The following is a 16,287-nucleotide window of genomic DNA, read 5'->3' on the forward strand; positions in this document are numbered from 1 at the left end:
TTTATAGAGACAAGATTTCACCATGTTGCCCAGGCTGGTTGCAAAACTCCTGGGCTCAAGCGATCCTCTCACCTCAACTCCCCAAAGTGTTGGGATTACAGGCGTGAGCCACTGCACCTGGCTGGTATAAACATTTAAAAATGTAGACTGATTTCTTTTTCATCTTATGGAAGATGGAGTATCTAAAGTACATTAAAAATAAGACAAACCTAAGACAGGATTATACAAAGCACTTACCACCAAGTTGCTAAAGAGCATTGCTTGGCAACATCCCGGCTACATTTTAAACCAAACATCTGAATATGTTTTTACAGTATCCTGTAACACTTAAAAATACCTTTCTAGTCTTGATTTAAGTGTATGCTGCTTGTTCTGAGATCAAATCCAATCAAATAGTAATACAATCAACACATAAATATTTATCTTTGAATCTTGAATCCAAGAATTTTTTTTTTTTCTTTTTCTTTTTTTAGATGGAGTCTCACTCTGTCACCCAGGCTGGAGTGCAGTGGCAGCATCTTGGCTCACTGCAATCTCCACCTCTCGGGTTCAAGCGATTCTCCTGCCTCAGTCACCTGAGTAGCTGGGATTATAGGCATGTGCCACCATGCTTGGCTAATTTTTGTATTTTTAGTAGAGCTGGGATTTCACCATGATGACCAGGCTGGTCTCAAACCTCAGGTGATCCACCTGGCTTGGCCTTCCAAAGTGCGAAATTTTTAGTTGTATGGATGGGTTAATACTTTTCATTTTTAATTACATATTTTCTTATGTACAAGTAAAAAGAAATATTCCAAAAGCAATTCAGTTTATCAAACCTTTTTGTAAGGAATGCCAGACCAAATGTGTTGTGATTCAGCTAAAGGGATTACTGAAGATAGTGATATTAAAATTTTCAGTGATCTGCAGTTGAAGTCAGAAGACATACACAACACTACAGTGTTCATAACAGAGTTGTGCAATCACTACAAACAGTTTTAGAGCATTTTTACTATCCAGGAAGAAACTTCATATCCACCACTCCACCACTTCTTTCATCCCCGTAACCCTAGGCAATCACTGATTTACTTTCTGCCTCATAGCTCTTCTGGACATGTCATATAAGTGGAATTATATAATATTAGCATAATATTTGCAAGGTTCATCCATGTTGTACCATATATCAGTATTTCATTCCTTATTATGGCTGAATGAGATTCCGTTGTGGGGATATACCATGTTTTGTTTATCCATTTGTCAGCTGATGGACCTTTGGGTTGGTTCTACCTTTTGGCTTCATGAATAATGAATAATGTGAATAATGCTGCTAAAGAACATTCATACAAGTTATCATGTGGACATGTTTTCAGTTGCTTTGGATACCTAGGAGTAGAATAGCTGAGTCAGATAGTAACTCTATAGGGAGGGGAACATCACACACTGGGGCCTGTCAGGGGGTGGGGGATTGGGGAGGGATAGCATTAGGAGAAATACCTAATGTAGGTGATGGGTTGATGGGTGCAGCAAACCACCATGGCTCTTGTATACTTATGTAACAAACCTGCACATTCTGCACATGTATCTCAGAACTTAAAATATAATTTTAAAAAAGGAAAAAAAATAGTAACCCTGTTTAACTTTTTGAGAAACTGTCAGACTATTTTCCAAAGTGACTGCACCATTTTTACATCCCCACCAGCAGTGTATGAAGGTTTTGATTTCTATACACCCTTGCCAACACTTGTTATTGTCTTCTTGATTGTAACCATCCTTACGGGTGTGAAATGGTATCTTGTTTCCCTGATGGTTAACTAACAGTGTTGATCATGTGCTTATTGGACTCCATCTTTTTTTTTTTTTTTTTTTTTTGAGACAGAGTCTCACTCTGTTGACCAGGCTGGAGTGCAATGGCACTATCTCGGCTCACTGCAACCTCCGCCCCTCCCTGGGTTCAAGCACTTCTCCTGCCTCAGCCTCCTGAGTAGCTGGGATTACAGGCGCCCACCACCATGCCTGGCTAATTTTTGTATTTTTAGCAGAGACGGGGTTTCACCATTTTGGCCAGACTGGTCTTGAACTCCTGACCTCAGGTGATCCCCCGACCTTGGCCTCCCAAAGTGCTGGGATTACAGGCGTGAGCCACTGTGCCCGGCCTGGACTCCATCTTCTTTGGAGAAATGTCTATTCAGATCATTTGCCCACTTCTGAATTGGGTTATTTGACATCTTATAGTTGAGTTGTAAGAGTTTTTTATATCTTCTGAATACAAGTTCCTTGTCAGATTTGCTAATATTTTCTCCCATTCTGTGTATGTTAATTTTTTTAGTACATTCTCTTTTTTTTTTTTTGCCCAGAAATTTTTTTTATTATTTTACTTTAAGTTCTAGAGTACATGTGCACAACGTACAGGTTTGTTACATATGTATACATGTGCCATGTTGGTGTGCTGCACCCATTAACTCATCATTTACATGAGGTATATCTCCTAATGCCAATTTAAATTTCATTCAGTAGGCTTATTGTTAGTAATTCTAGTTTTAATATTTTGAAACTATTTTTATGTATTATCAGATATAGCAAATAATTATAATATTGTTCTTAAGAATGATTTTCAGTAGAAAAGACAACAGTTACAAATGTAAAATCAGAATTTAAATAAAAATACTGTCTTAACTTCAGCTGGGTTAAATATATATAGTCCCCTCCAAAATATATAGTCCCTGGTTCTTTCCACTAAAAACTCCTAAAATCAATAACATAATAAAACTAAGCAACCCCAAAACCCATACAGTGATCTCTAAATATTATTCTTCACTAAAAGGATCAGTTATTTTGAGAAATGTCTGATTAATTATGAATTTATTTAAAAGTTTAGTGTTATTTTTAGTAAATGTTCAATTCCAATCCCCAAAGGACCTCTAGAACAAACAAACAAACAAACAAACAAAAACAGGATGAGCACGGAAAAACAATGCAGAAGAGGAGGAGAGAGAGGCTTTTCTAGTGTATAAGAGTTATAACCACCCCCAAGATAAAATCAGGTCAAACAAACAAAACCATGAATCTAGCTACATATCAATTTATGTAGCAAAATTACATACCGTCTATCCAAGACGGTATGAGGAACTCTTTTGCACAGATAGGCAAACACTCTGTTTTGAGTGACAATGCGATCTTCTTCCTCCTTTCTTAATCTACAGACTTCCATTTGCAAAGAAGCAATACTTTCTTGTTGCTCAGTTCGTTTTTTCTTATAATGCTGGCACTTCACCTATAAAGTTTTCTGCTCCTTTTGAAGATCTTTTATTTTATTCTGTTGCTGGCAAGCCCTATTTAGTGATTCATCCTCCAATTCACCAATTTTGGATTTCACACTCTCCATAATTTGTTCCAAGTCATTAGCTCGTTGTTCTTGATTGGTTGCTCGGCTGTGCTCTAGCTGAAGTTCATTTCTAAGCTGCTGATTAGTTTCTATAAGCTCCTGTATCATGTTCTGTTGACGTGATGTTTCTTCCACCAACAATTTCAAATTCTGTCTCATCCTTTGTGATGTCTGTTTGTCAAAAATGATGAGATCTTTGAGATCTGTTCTTTTGACTAGAGACAAAGGTTTTAAGCCATGCATCATCAATAGCACATTTATGCTTTCCCATTCTGCTTCTTTCTTCTGTTTTTCAGTCATGAGTCTTTCTGACGGTTGATTGGAATCCTGAGGTTTAGGGGCTACCGGAAACATAGTTTCTTTTGTAGAATCAAAAGAAACAGACATTGGCAATTTAAAAATTTGCGTTGCCTCAGTCATAGCATACTACTCTTGCACTTTACACCTGGTCATTCAGGTTGATCTCAATGAAATGATCACCCAACAACTCTCTTGTCTGAAACTGGATCTTTATCTTCCTCAGTCGCCGCCTCCCACCAGCCAGTACATTCTCGAGATACCTATGTTCCAATTTATTGAACTCTGCTACAGAGTTTTACAATATTATTTTATGTTTTGTATTATTTTTGCTTTTACTTGATGATAATGTAAAAAGTCTCTATATATGGTTATTTATATAATATAAATATCTATAATTTATATGTATTTTATGTAAAATATGCATACACATATATTTCAGAATTTTATAAATTGTTCTGTTCTTTGTTAATAATTTGGAGAGTGGCTAATGATGTTATAAGGAAGCAAGTTTAGACTGTTTTAATGTTATTTTCTTATTTGTGATTATTAACAAAGTTAAATACTTTATGTTGTTTATCTTTTCTAAAACTACATATTTCACAACATATGATTCTATAATTGTCTATTTTCTCTTAAGCTGTGGTCAAGTGCGGTGTCATGGTTGGCACTCTTTTCTGCACACTTTCTCATCAACTTGTAAACCCCGTTGGATTCAGTCCTTCATTGAGGGTACTTTGCATGTGTTCTCACTTTCAGTGAGGTTTCTCCAAGAAATGTCTACAAGATACATAGAAGGAATTTTCAGTAGCATTCGAGAAGGATATATTTCTACTGTTTCTGCAGGAGTTTGGTCAAACGGCACAAATAAAGCCACTTAAGAGATTCTTTACACATATCAGGTGTTCTTGGCCACTTTGGATGAATGTGGAATTATGTGCTTTTTTCTCCTCATAATACTTTGTAGTGTGGAAATACTTGTGTGTGCTAGAAGTTGGTTTCACTCTTCTGTTTAGCAGGAGAGAAAGGAAAATTAAGTAAGTAGCTTGTATAGAAGCCCTAATTTAAAGCATACACAAATTTAGTAATGAATGCTCTATGGAGTTCACTGCAAAAAGCTTTCTGGTTCTGTGGGCTGCTCTTCGTTGCTAATTAAATTTTCGAAGGTGATTCTCTACCCTTCCCTTCCAATACATACAAGGAAGAAAAAAGATTGTTCAGGATTCTGTGGTGATTTATGTGGACTGTGAAAATGTATCACACCTGTAATCCCAGCAATTTGGGAGGCTGAAGTCGGTGGATCACCCGAGGTCAGGAGTTCAAGACCAGCCTGGCCAACATGGTGAAACCCTGTCTCTACTAAAAATACAAAAGTAAACTGGGTGTGGTGGCAGGTGCCTGTAATCCCAGCTACTTGGGAGGCTGAGACACGAGAATTGCTTGAAACCAGGAGGCAGAGGTTGCAGTGAGCCGAGATTGTGCCACTGCACTCCAACCTGGGTGACAGAGCAAGACTCTGTCTCAAAAAAAAAAAAAAAAAAAAAAAAAAAAAAAAAGCATATATATATATATATGTAGTAAAATGAAGGGTAACATTCAGGAGTCAAAGAATTCTTAAATGAAGGCATGCCTTTTATTTTAGCAAAGCAGCTGCCTCTCTTTAGTGCCTATGGGGATGTCAATATTATGAGGGCAGACAGTAGTGCCACAAAAGGAAGATAAAAAGAAATAGCAGAGAGGGGAAAGATGTTTCCTCATGTAGGGGAGACCTGTGTGTGTTCATAGGCAGGAGGAAAGACTGAACACAGGAGAGGGACTAGTAATTTTTTTTTTTTTTTTTAGACGGAGTCTCGCTCTGTCGCCCAGGCTGGAGTGCAGTGGCACAATCTCTGCTCACTGCAAGCTCCGTTGCCTCCCGGGTTCACGCCATTCTCCTGCCTCAGCCTCCCGAGAAGCTGGGACTACAGGTGCCCGCCACCACGCCCGGCTAATTTTTTTATTTGTATTTTTAGTAGAGACGGGGTTTTACCATGTTTGCCAGGATGGTCTCAATCTCCTGACCTCGTGATCCGCCCACCTCGGCGTCCCAAAGTGCTGGGATTACAGACGTGAGCCACCGCGCCCGGCCAAGGGACTAGTAATCTTATGGATGCAGGTCACTAGTAATCTTATGGATGCAGGTCATATTATTCTCCGGTATCAAAAAAAGGGAAGGCAGTATTTATAGAGAGATGTTGTGAAGTTGAAACAAGTTCCATATGGCCTCAATTTCAGAAAAATGGTTTAAGACAATTGTTTATCTTATTTATGCATTGTAAAAAAAATGTATCCACCAAACAAAACTCGGAAAATACAAATTGGTAGGGAGAAAAAGAAATGAAAAGTTATCCCCATAGTTCCACCAAGAAGATATCTCAGCACTTTTGAGCTACGTGGTCCAGTAGAGTATAGTACCAGCCATTTGTGGCTACTGGGTGCCTGAAATTTGGCCAGTGCAACTAAGAAACTGAATTTTTATTTTATTTTGTTAATTGAAATAACCACATGGCCACATGAACAGTGGAGCTTCCCCCCTCTCCCCCCAGCCAGGGGACAGGTTTTCGCTCTGTCACCCAGACTGGATTGCAGTGGCACAATCTTGGCTTACTGCAACCTCCGCCTCCCGAGTTCAAGCGATTCTCCTGCCTCAGCCACCTGAGTAGCTGGGATTACAGGCACGTGCCACCATGCCCAGCTAATTTTTGTGTTTTTAGTAGAGATGGGGTTTTGCCATGTCAGCCATATCTCATCTTGAACTTCTAGTCTCGTGTGGTCTACCCTCCTCGGCCTCCCCAAGTGCTTGGATTACAGGCGTGACCTACTGTGCCTGCCCCAATGGAACTATTCACCATTCCTTCATCACAAGTTCCAGTGAACAACACTATGGAGTATTTCTTCCTGGACTTTAAGGGTTGTTTTAATGTAGTTGTTGTTTTGGTGAGCATAGCATTGCCTGACTGTATGTTTTGTTAAGTGGCCATCCCTGCTTACTCGTACCACCAGCCTGTGGGAAGGCATGGGCTTTGTGCAGCCTCCTTTGGAATTTCTTGGACTTCTGCAGTTGTCTCACACTTAAATACTGTTTATGCCATTACTGAACCATTTTCATCCCTCTCCACTTCCACCGACTTCTCTTAGGTAGGCTCAGGTTTTTGGTTGCCAGAATATCCTCTGGCCAGTGCAGGGAAGGTTGGGGTTTCTCCCTTCTATACAAGGCATGGCCTTGGGCTTGGGGGCCCCTGTGTGGCCACGTTGTGCCAGACTGTAGCAAGCAGACCCTCAGGATGTACTTGTGGAGGGTGGAAGTATGAGTGATTGAGGGAGGGAGAAGGTGCCTGGTAGCTCTGTTCCTCTTCTCCATCCCTCCTCTTGCAGCACCGCCTCTGGGTCCGGTACTCCCTCTACTCCACCCACACTACCCCACTTTTGTCTAGGTGCATCCACTGTGGTGTCGTCCACCTGACCTTGGCCTTGCTGAAAAGCCATATCCAGGAGCGACACTGCCAGGTTTTCCACAAATGTGCATTCTGCCCCATGGCCTTCAAGACTGCCAGCAGCACCGCGGACCACAGTGCCACCCAGCACCCCACCCAGCCCCACAGACCCTCCCAGTGAGTGCAGCTCCAGGGCCAGCAGGCCCTGTGGGGCAGAGAGGAGTAGCCTGGGTGCTGTAGTGGGTGGCATAGGAATGGGTGAGGGAGCTAGGGTTAGTGGCAGAGGTGCCTGGGGTCATACTAAGGATGTCCCGAGGCAGGGGATCATCCACATTGGCTCGGGGTAGTGCTTTCCCAAACTTGACCCTGGTTCAGAGAGAGCAGAGATGGGTGGAGGGGCTGCGTGGTGCCTTGGCCACCTCACACCCTGGGGCTTGTCTCATCAGGCTCATTTATAAGTGCTCCTGTGAAATGGTCTTCAATAAGAAGAGGCACATTCAGCAGCATTTTTACCAGAATGTCAGCAAGACGCAGGTGGGCGTCTTCAAGTGCCCTGAGTGCCCACTCTTGTTCGTGCAGAAGCCGGAGTTGATGCAACATGTCAAGGTGGGATGCCTTGTGGGAGGAGGCTGGGGAGGAGGGCACATGCCTCAGGTTGGGGGTCTGACTCTGTGCGTCTTTCCCCTTGCCCAGTCAGTAATCGCTCTCCCCATCCTCAGAGCACTCACGGTGTTCCCCGAAATGTGGATGAGCTGTCAAGCCTCCAGTCTTCAGTGGACACATCCTCAAGCCGCCCCAGCTCTCGAGTTCCCACTGAGCCCCCAGCCACTAGTGTGGCTGCTCGGAGCAGCTCCCTGCCTTCTGGCCGCTGGGGTAGGCCTGAAACCCACCGCAGAGTGGAAGCCAGGCCTCGGCTGAGGAACACTGGCTGGACCTGCCAGGAGTGCCAGGAGTGGGTTCCAGATCGGGAGAGCTATGTGTCCCACATGAAAAAAAGCCACGGTCGGGTAAGTGCAGCCACACAGTCACAATGTGGAGCCCAGTCCTCTGAACTTCTTTCTGTGAGACCGGAACTCCTAGTGTTCCTGGTGCTTTGGGCAGCGTGGGTACCACAGATCTTGAGGTCTTTGGGATTATCCTCCTTTCTGCCTATAGCATCTGAGAAGAAAGATGCACCCAGAACTATCTTACAGTTCTGATGCTTTGTGTGTTGCCACCTCCTTCCTCAGACATTGAAGCGGTACCCGTGCCGGCAGTGTGAACTATCCTTCCACACCCCCAACAGCCTGCGCAAACACATCCGCAACAACCACGACACAGTAAAGAAGGTCTACACCTGCGGGTGAGTCCCTGGGGAGTAGTAGTAGTGAGGAGGCCTGAGGTTCAAAAGACTCTGTCCATGGCACCACTGGGTCTTTTCTCTGCTGCAAGATCAGGTGTCTAAGACAAGAGACAAGTGATTTCCAATTGGAAGAAGTTGCAGCTAAGTCAGAAATTAGGGGCAGGTCAGAAATCAGCTTCCAGAACCTGGTAGCTCCTGAGCCCTGCCGTGTCACTCTCTAGCCCAGGACTGCACAGCCCATCAGTCACGAAGCACCCTGAGGTTTAAGAGGAGGGATGGTGATGTGACCATGCACCCCTGGGACTGAGAGGCTTGTACACCATCTGCCTGTGCCTTAGGATATACCCAGGCCCTTTCACTATGATTACTAGCCTAGCACTTGGGTCTGTGGGCGGTGACATCAGGGAGTGTTCAGTGAGATTGTGGCTGAGGGCCAGGTGTCAAGAATGCAAGTATTCTAATGTGCTATTGTCTGCCACCTTGGCTGACCTGCTGGCTGGATCTCTCTGAGGATCCCAGCACCAGCCAGCCCAGGAGTCTGCTTCAGACTCTCTCCCTCCTGGCCTTGGTGTGAATAGCACTGAGGGAGCCTGCAGCCTGGGCACTTACCTGACCTCTCTGCTGTGCTTCTGCAGGTACTGCACAGAGGACAGCCCCAGCTTTCCTCGGCCTTCCCTCCTGGAGAGCCACATCAGCCTTATGCATGGCATCAGAAACCCTGATTTGAGCCAAACGTCCAAAGTCAAACCTCCAGGTGGACATTCCCCTCAGGTGAGTGTGGGCTCCCTGCCCACTGGAGCTGGCTGCTCAGTGAGGCTTGGAGCTGGAAGGGCATTAGGAAGGCTACTGTTGTGGCCATGGAGCAACCAGAGTGACAGCTTCCCTCAATGTGGGTCACTCTGTAGTCCTGTGTGACCCACCTGGCACTGGACACAAGTAGGGGATAAGGACAAAGACCCATAAGGTGGCCTGTCAGCCTGTTTTTACTGTTGCTTCCCTGTCACCATGGCCCCCTCTGTAGGGGTGTGCTGTGCTCTGTGGACATTGGTACATTTTCACACATACCATTCTCTTTCTGTCTCAGCAGTCCTGAGGCGTGTGCACGTAGGACTACCTTGTCAGATGAGGATAATGATGTTTGACTAACTTACCCCCCAACCTTCTCACTAGTTATAGGAGGAGCCAGGCCTAGAACCTGCTATCCTGGCCCCTTGCCCTATGACTTTATCCCTGTCCCATGCCCTATTCTCATTTCTTGTGAACTTCTGGAGCAGCCTGGTTTTTCCTCCTCACTGCAGCCTCTCTCCACACCATGGTAGGGGGGCTGTTCCACAGAAGGGTCAGGGGTGTCTGGGAAGCCCTAAGAGCTGCCTGGAGTTTCAGGGCATTCTTAAAACTTTCTTGCCTAATCAGAACCATCTGATTAGGCAAGTCAGTGGTTGGCAAAGGCCCTTTCATGCATAGGAGCTGGGGATATCGAAACCTGTCCAATTGTAAAATGCACATCCTTCCTTCCCCCAAAATGCACATACCCTTTGATCCAGCAATTCTGCTTCTAGGATTTATCTATTAGAGATCTTTTGCCTTGGGCGTAAAGAAGTCTGCTAAAGGATGTTTGCTGCAGCACTGTGTGCAGTAACAAAGATGGAACTCAGCTAAATGTCAGCCATTGGGGACTTCTCATTCCCACAGTGGGTTAGTGTGCTGCCTGTAGAAGAATGAAGTCTCTATGTTCTCCTATGGAGACACACTCCAATATATGTTGTTAAGTAAAAAAAAAAAAAAAAACAAAAACAAAACAGGGTGAAGAAAAGCATGCATATACCAGGTGCGGTGGCTCATGCCTGTAATCCCATCACTTTGGGAGGCCAAGGTGGAAGGATCACTTGAGCCTAGGAGTTCGAGACCAGCCTGGGCAACATAGGGAGACTCTCTCTCTACAATAAATAAGTAAATAAATTAGCTGGGTGTGGTGGTGTGCACCTATAGTTCCATCTATTCAGGAGGCTGAGGTGGGAGGATCGCTTAAGTCCTGAGGTCGAGACTACAGTGAGCTGTCATCACGCCACTGCACTCCAGCCTGGGTAACAAAATGAGACCCTGTCTCAAAAATGAAATGAAATAAATTAAAAAAAAATTAGCCAGGTGTAGTCCCAGCTACTCATGAGGTTGAGGTGGGAGGATCGCTTAAGCCCAGTAGGTCAAGGATGCAGTGAGCTGTGATTGTGCCTCTGCATACCAGCCTGGTCAACAGAGTGAGACCCTGCTTCAAAAATAAAAAGAAAAGTATGCATGGCATGCCATCATTTTGCAAAAGACAATAGTTTTGTTTTTGTATATGCATAGGATACCTTTTGGAGGAGCCACAAACCCAGGTAATATGTTCTTTGGAGAGCAGGCCTGGGGAGTGGGATAGTCTCTATACCCTTCCCATGCCTTTGGAGTATTGGGACACATGCATATGTTACATTACAAAACAAACAAAGAATTGAAACAAACCAAACGTAAACCAACATTCAGGGCTGGGGTGACCCTGGCCGGGGTGGTGCTTTCCTTGAGTCCTTGGACTCATGGTTACCTCTGGGGGCTCATGTCCAGGGCTTGGGCTGGACTGTGCTCACGCTGTCTCTCCTTTTAGGTGAACCATCTGAAAAGACCAGTCAGTGGAGTAGGGGACGCTCCAGGCACCAGCAATGGCGCAACCGTCTCTTCCACCAAAAGGCACAAGTCCCTTTTTCAGTGCGCGAAATGTAGTTTTGCCACAGACTCGGGGCTCGAGTTTCAGAGCCACATACCTCAGCACCAGGCGGACAGCTCCACAGCCCAATGTCTCCTCTGTGGTTTGTGCTACACCTCTGCCAGCTCCCTCAGCCGCCACCTCTTCATTGTCCACAAGGTGAGAGACCAGGAGGAGGAAGAGGAAGAGGAGGTGGTGGCAGCAGAGATGGCAGTGGAGGTGGCAGAGCCAGAGGAGGGCTCCGGGGAGGAGGTGCCCATGGAGACTAGAGAGAATGGACTGGAAGAATGTGCTGGTGAGCCTTTGTTGGCTGACCCAGAGGTGAGGAGATTGCTGGGCCAGGCCCCTGAGGACGATGGTGGCCACAATGATCATAGTCAACCACAGGCCTCTCAGGACCAGGACAGCCACGCACTATCCCCTCAGGTGTGACTGGAGACCTTGCAGTGTGCATGGTCAGGGGTGGTGCCAAAGCGTCTTCCACCTGCCGTGCGGACCGTGGAAAATAAAAGGCTCTGCCCCCGGTGTGAGTGTGGCCGGTTGTACCCTGGAGTAGTGTCTGCCCTGAGCTGCCAGTGCTGGGTATCCCCCAGCCCCAGGAAATGTGGGGTTGGCCAGGACCCTCACAGCTCTGAATTTGCTTCTGTTATTTATGGCTTTGTGCTGCTTCTTGGTACCCCATCTCTTGTCTGTGTCCTTCCAACCCCAAGCTGCTTACGTGGCCCAACCCCAATGCTGTCAACTAGGCTTGAACGCCACAGCGGCTGTGCTCTTCTGGGAGGTTCCCGCTTGCTGCCTTCAGCCAGGGCGCTCCTCAGAGCTCTATTTTCCTGCAGACACCAGCTCTCCTTCCTGCCTTTAGGTCCTGAGAAGGAGGGAAATGAGGGGTGCTGACACAGTCCCTCTGGGAGAGCTCTGCCTAGCCTGGTTTGGCAAGGGCCCTTGATTACCTTGCCCCTCCTCCCTGTCTTTGATTCTTTTCCCTCAAAATAGTCCTGAGAACTAATTGTCACACTGGCTCATCATGTCTCTGTGGGTGGGGTGGGAGAAACCTCTGCTGCACACCTCTGTTTGGAACCTGGGGAGAGCAGGAGGTAAGGCAAAGGCAGGCAGGCACCAAGAGCCAGACTCCTTGAGAAGGCGCTGTGGGTGGGTCTTTGTTCTGCCGTTTTGCCTTTCCTGACAGGTGGGGTTGGGGCACACAGACATTGGAATATTTGTACTCCTGCTCTCGTGCCATTTGAGAGGCTGCTGCCTCAGGCAGGCCAGCCCCTCCTCCTCTTGGCTACACTCATGTTGCTCAGACTATATTTCAAATAAAAAATCTTCTCACCATGCAGGTAGGCTCTTGTATTCCTCTCCAAGTGAGCCTGGCCCCACCCTGTTCCACCCAAGGGTCTTTCCCAGACTTCCCCTGTTTGTCCCATCTCTGAGGGAGGACAACACTTCCTACTGTCTAAGGAAGGTCTTCTCTAGATTCTGGAGCTTGTGGTTAGGAAACCAGGAGTCCTGTACTACTTAGTTCTCTAGAGACCTTCTGAAGGGGTGAGAGGAGGGACTCCACCATGTGGAGACCTCTAACATCTCCCCCAGGCTAGTGGCATTGGCTTTAGGGCCTATCGAAATTTTCTGGGCACCTTCATCTTTCCTTCACATGATTTTCAACCTAACAGAACCCCTTACTGGTAAAAAGGGAAAAGGGGGTGGAGAAGAGGAATTTTATAATTTTCTTATAGCATTCAAGAGGTTTCTTATTTCTTACAGCATTGCTGCTGCCACAGAGAACTCAGATGTGGCAGAACTGGGATTAGACTTGGAAGACTGGCTGTCTTTTCACTGATGGTGGAGTCAGGGCCCACCCAAGCAGGAGGAACAGGCTGTGTGGAGGTGTCCTGTGACCTCTAACCCAGGTGGCATGGGGCTGGGCCCAGCAGGATCTAGTAAAGGGAAGAGGGTGCTAGCTGGGTGCCTAGAGGTCATCTTTCAAGGAGGCATTAAATATCAATTATAAATTATTAAGTCAGATAAATATGCCTGGCCTTTTCACAGTTGAAAAAAATACATTTTTTTCCTCTATCAAATGCCAAGTTTTTAGTGGAAATGCTAATGGCAGTGGGAAAGGTTGCCTCACTTTCAGAGAGACTCTCACTGTCTGCACCCTTTTAGTAATTGCTCTTCCTGGCAAGGCTGCCACCTCCCTGTCTCCCAGACTGGCAGTGGGGCAACCCAGGCCTGCTTCCAGTTACCTGCAAAGCCAGACCTAGCCCTGCCGTAGCTGTTGTCCCATGCCTAATTCTAGTTGCAGGAAGCCATCCCTGTACCCTGGGTCCATTCACAGGAGCAGGTTCCAGAGAAGGCTGATGGAAGGGTTTGAAATGACTGGTTGAACCTTTCCTGCTCAGACACAGTGGTAGCTGGAGAGCAGGCAGAGATGGTAGAATTGCAGGTTTGGCCACCTGTACTGACCCCAGATATACATCTCCTTCCTGGGAAGAGCATGAGTTGGAAAAATGTTGAGCCACTCCCTGGAAAACCTGGGTCCTGGCCTGGATTCTGCCCTTAGCCAGCTCTTAACAAATCCCTTAACCTCACTCTCTCCTCCCCTTCACGATAGAGTTAGTAATTCCCATCCAACTGGCTTCACGGGCTTTTGTGAACTCATGAATGTGAAAGTCTTTTCTAGTTTATAAAACACTATATGAATGTGGGAAAATCTTTACTTGACCTTAGGGCATGGAGGGTGGAGCACATTTTGTCTGCTGTTTGGACTTAGATGCTGATTAGCAGTTATAAAGTGGCCCAGACACCTAGCCATTCTTTAGTAAGAGTGAAGATAGCATTTTAAGCCCTGCTTGTGTGTCCAGCATCTTGCTGAACACTTTCTAGTGATTCTCTCCTTTAATCCTCACAAAGATCTCACAGTTGTCCTCCATTTTACGGAGAAGAATACCGAGGCTCACAGAGGTTAAACGATGTGCAGAGGCCACCTGTAGTGATGGTGCCGAGTCAAGCCTGTCAACCACTGTGCTCCTTAGTGACCAAGGCTGCTTTGACAGGCTGCCAGCTTGTCAGTGGTTTGCAGCCCCCCAGATATTGTTTTCCTACTTCCCATGCAGTTGGGGTGCCCCGCCAAGTGCCAGGTTCTCTTTGGAGTCCATCTGTGCCTTGTCACCCCAAGGAGGGCCTCGAGCATCACGCTGTGACATTCCAAAACACATGTGGTATCTCTATAACCTTTCATTCTCATTGGGATTTGCCTTGCCATTTGAACACCATCATTTTTTGAGGACTATCTAGAAAAGGTTGCCTAACCCTCACAGGGAACACAGAGTCCAATATCTTCTGGTTTTTTCTTTTGCAAGATTTTTTTAAATGGTTGTGCTATCATTTGTCATCATCAGAAAATGCTTGCTGTAACAAGCGTTTATCTGCACATTATGCTGCAGTGAATGCTCTACTGATCAAATTAAACAGATAAGATCCCTACCCTTGTAGAAACTACAACTTAATACACTCTAAGACTTGACAAATTACTTAGTATTTATTTTCCAACTGCTTTATCTCTGTAAAATGATATGCTGAATTATTATAAGCTAATTGTTGTAGAAAGAACTTTCCCCTTAACTTATGTAAACAGTCTGGTTTTAAAAAAATTAATAATTGTGGCCTAGTAAGCTCAAAACTTTGCCTTCCCCAAGACTGAGGAACCTCTGTCCTGTTCACCACTGTATATTCAGCACCAGGCAATTTCTTTTATTTTTTGTTTGTTTTGAAAAATTAATACATATACATGGTAAGACATTCCACAATACAAAAGGGTATACAATAAATGGTAAGCTTCCCCATGGAGGTCAGCCTCTAGTCCCCTCTCCAGAGTTAATCACTGTTATCTATATGTTGTGTATCCTTTCAGAGCAATTCTATGCATTTACAAGTTTATAAATATGTATATTTATATATCTATTTTTAATACAAATAGTAGAATTCTATACACAGTGTTCTGAAGCTTGCTTTCTTATATAGTATTTTGGAGATTATTCCAAATTCATACATTGGGTCAGAGTAATTCTTTAAAAGTTCCTTGCGTATAACAGTGATTCAAAAATTATATGGATGAATGAGTGAATGCCTGCATGAATGAATGAATCTGATTCAATTGGTAGCTACTGCTGTTCTCTTGGGGTCTGATCTGATCAAGACAGCACCTTTTAGATTCTAGAATGTGTTCTGACTAAGGGGTTCAGGATACTATTCACCTTCTCCAACAGATGCCACAGGAGCCTTAGGAACTGGGCACAGGAAGTCTTGGGCCCCTGGAAGGAAAAGTTGAGACCCAGGTCCTACTTAAAATGCTTGGTTTTAAGGTTCCTACTTAAAATGCTTTTTTCTTTATTGGAAAATGATGTAACATTTTAGAGAAAATTAAAAAGCACACATATTTATAATCTCTTCCTCCTACCATTGCAGTTGTTTTCATTTTTGCCTATAACTTTCCAATCCTTTTTCAGCACATTCATAATTGAATTTATGGTATAATTATGACAGTATCAGTGGTTAACATTGAACATTTCTATGTGGCAGATATTATTTTCACATTCATTTTTATTTAGCTTCACAACAATCCTGTAAGATACATACTATTATTGTTCTTTTGGAGACAGTAAAATCGCGGTTCAGAGTAGTTAAATGACTTCCTTAAGGCCATGGAGCTAATAAGGGGCAGAGCTGGAATTCACACTCAGGGATGAATTCACACTCAGAGCTGGAATTCACACTCAGTATACTAACAGTATACTGTCTCTGATTTTGTACCCTACTTTTCTCCACTGAACGCGGAAAACGTCCAGTACATGTTTCTATATGGCTTTTAAATCATCATTTTATTTTTCTTTCTTTCTTTTTTTTTTTTTTTTTTTTGAGATGGAGTCTCGCTCTTTCGACCAGGTTGGACTGCAGTGGCGTGATCGCGGCTCACTGCAAGCTCCACCTCCCGGGCTCATGCCATTCTCCTGCCTCAGCCTCCTGAGTAGCTGGGACTACAGGCGCCTGCCACAACGCCCAGCTAATTTTTTTTTTG

General features: G+C 44.9%; 1 protein-coding gene and 1 pseudogene across 3 annotated transcripts in view; one reads left to right on the top strand and one right to left on the bottom strand.

The window, feature by feature from the left end:
• The window catches only part of ZNF592 (zinc finger protein 592), a 57,206-nt gene extending 42,007 nt beyond the window's left edge, over window positions 1-15,199 (top strand). For all 3 annotated transcript variants that reach the window (XM_007990265.3, XM_007990264.3, XM_037987767.2), the window contains 6 exons: window positions 7,132-7,308; window positions 7,578-7,737; window positions 7,851-8,138; window positions 8,361-8,473; window positions 9,109-9,244; window positions 11,112-15,199. In XM_007990265.3, coding sequence (XP_007988456.2) covers window positions 7,132-7,308; window positions 7,578-7,737; window positions 7,851-8,138; window positions 8,361-8,473; window positions 9,109-9,244; window positions 11,112-11,642 — 1,405 coding nt within the window. In that variant the 3' untranslated portion in view covers window positions 11,643-15,199. The remainder of the gene's footprint in view (window positions 1-7,131; window positions 7,309-7,577; window positions 7,738-7,850; window positions 8,139-8,360; window positions 8,474-9,108; window positions 9,245-11,111) is intronic.
• LOC103231105 (centrosomal protein of 70 kDa-like) lies at window positions 1,383-4,031 on the bottom strand (annotated as a pseudogene).
• Window positions 15,200-16,287: the final 1,088 nt, after the last annotated feature.

The sequence above is a fragment of the Chlorocebus sabaeus genome, chromosome 29 (assembly GCF_047675955.1).
Source record: "Chlorocebus sabaeus isolate Y175 chromosome 29, mChlSab1.0.hap1, whole genome shotgun sequence".
Classification (NCBI taxonomy): Eukaryota; Metazoa; Chordata; class Mammalia; order Primates; family Cercopithecidae; genus Chlorocebus; species Chlorocebus sabaeus.